At 34.2% G+C, this 2,168-nt stretch overlaps 1 protein-coding gene across 1 annotated transcript; it reads right to left on the bottom strand.

The window, feature by feature from the left end:
• Positions 1 to 890: 890 nt before the first annotated feature.
• Positions 891 to 1,880, bottom strand: LOC130051407 (melanocortin receptor 3-like). The gene has a single exon (XM_056153319.1). The coding sequence runs from the start codon at positions 1,878 to 1,880 to the stop codon at positions 891 to 893; it is 990 nt and encodes a 329-aa protein (XP_056009294.1).
• Positions 1,881 to 2,168: the final 288 nt, after the last annotated feature.

A 2,168-nucleotide genomic window follows, 5' to 3' on the forward strand; every position in this document is an offset into this window, starting at 1 on the left:
TTCCATAATATCAAATCATCTCCTAAGAAAAATATTACTATCTATTCGGATATCCCTTTTACAAAGCTGGTAAAAATGAACTTATATTAGTTACGTATATTTCAGATATCACTAATCGATATTACTATTGTAGAAAATAAGTTAAATGGACCAAGTTTTGATGAATTCAAAACTAAATTGATATTTGTAGCAACAAACGCAGACATTGCAGTAAAAGAAGCACTTCAGTTCCAAGTCGTTAATTCTAAAATTTCATATCCAGACCTTACCTAATCTTACCTTACCTAAGTTATAATTTCTGAATTGTTTGTCTCTCTTTGGCAAAGTGAATGAAATATCTCGGACATAAATGAATTACACGGGACAAAAAGCATATATACAAAACCAACAATATAGTTTTTAATAGAACTGATGTGATCTAATCAACATTTGACTGACAATGAGCATTGTTAATAGATAAAACGTCATCGATATATCTAACATTGTTAATAGATAAAACGTCATCGATATATCTAACATTGTTAATAGATAAAACGTCATCGATATATCTAACATTGTTAATAGATAAAACGTCATCGATATATCTAACATTGTTAATAGATAAAACGTCATCGATATATCTAACATTGTTAATAGATAAAACGTCATCAATATATCTAACTGCCGAGTTAAAAGCCATACCACAAGAGAAGTCTTCCATCAATGACCTTAAACCAGAGACCCCATGACACGGACAAGTGTTGGTACGTTAACGAAGCCTCACTTCTACGTCCGTAAGCACTAAACTTCCATTGTAGGTCTGAATTCGTGGTACATGAACTTCTCCTACAGCTGGTAACGTCTCGGTGTGCGAGAAAAATCTAGAATGGGTCGTCTAACAAACAAATCAGCTAAACTGAAGTTGATATTGTATAGATATCGTAAGACGCATACTGTTGATTGTGTAGTCGGTCAATTTTCTCCCTCATCCGTTTGTTCCAGAAACAGAACCATCTCTTCACGTGATACCTTGGTTCCGAAAATCTCCAGACGTAAAATACAGGGTTACACGCACTGTTCAGAAGCACCATAGTCGCGGTAAAGGAATATATACCTTTTCCAATTCCAGATGATTTATCAAGGATTGGAAATGTCATTATCATCATAAATGGAAAATACGCCATCAAAAATACTCCAGTCACCACAGATAGTTTTCGAACCATTCTCGAATATTGATGAGGCATTGGTTGTTTTTGTTGAGGATAAGTTCGGGAAAGTTTTTTACGACTATGGTACAAAAGATAACCAAACATAAGAAAATTGACAACTACGATACACAACAGAACACCCTTGAATATGCTGTTGATTGCATTCATTTCATGAAACGCCATAAGCTCACATGAAAATCCGTATTTGGCATCAAATCCAAAGAACATTCCGAAAGTTAAAGGAAAACCTGTGATCCATGCAAAGCAGCAGAGTTTTCGCATAAGCTTCTTTGTTATGAACGAATAATACCGCATGGCATAAGCGAAGACGAAACAGCGATCTAGGTTCATGATGCTGACGATCAGTAACGACACATTGATGAATAAAAAAGCGGCATACTTCTTTATATCGCACCTGAATTTTTCATATAACAAAGTATTTGGAACAGCTAAAACAAATCCTGTGAAAAGATCAGAAACTGCCAAATTTAAAGAAAGAATTCTGATTTGAAAATTGATGCGAGTACATTTACTTAGCAGTAAAATAGAGATGATATTCTCCAACAACATGACGATTCCAACAGAAACCAAAATTTCATCTGTTAGAACTACGGATGTACTGGAAACATTTGATGATGAATTTCCATAAGAGATGACATTAACTTCTGAAGAGATGTTCGCTGGTTTTTCCATTGTTATTTCATTTGACGACAAATTCGTAGAGTTACGATACAGTCAGAATAGTTCACTGATAAAGCGGTTTATTCTTGATATTAATCAACTGGTCATCACGATTGGTATGAGTGGTGAATATATTGGAAAATAGACTATGTGGACACCTGCCATTGGTTATAGTATATCCCCGCCCGTACTTGTTAGGCTGCATCATGCATCAGAGAAATATATATACATATCTATATATATATAATGCACAAACAAAACAAAATATATATGAATAAATTTCATTCCATGCTTTCAGAT

This window comes from Ostrea edulis, chromosome 2 (genome assembly GCF_947568905.1).
Source record: "Ostrea edulis chromosome 2, xbOstEdul1.1, whole genome shotgun sequence".
In the NCBI taxonomy this organism is placed as follows: Eukaryota; Metazoa; Mollusca; class Bivalvia; order Ostreida; family Ostreidae; genus Ostrea; species Ostrea edulis.

Coding starts and splice junctions, on each gene's coding strand:
- LOC130051407 (XM_056153319.1), bottom strand. CDS start 1,880: ATGGAAAAACCAGCGAACATCTCTTCAGAAGTTAATGTCATCTCTTAT.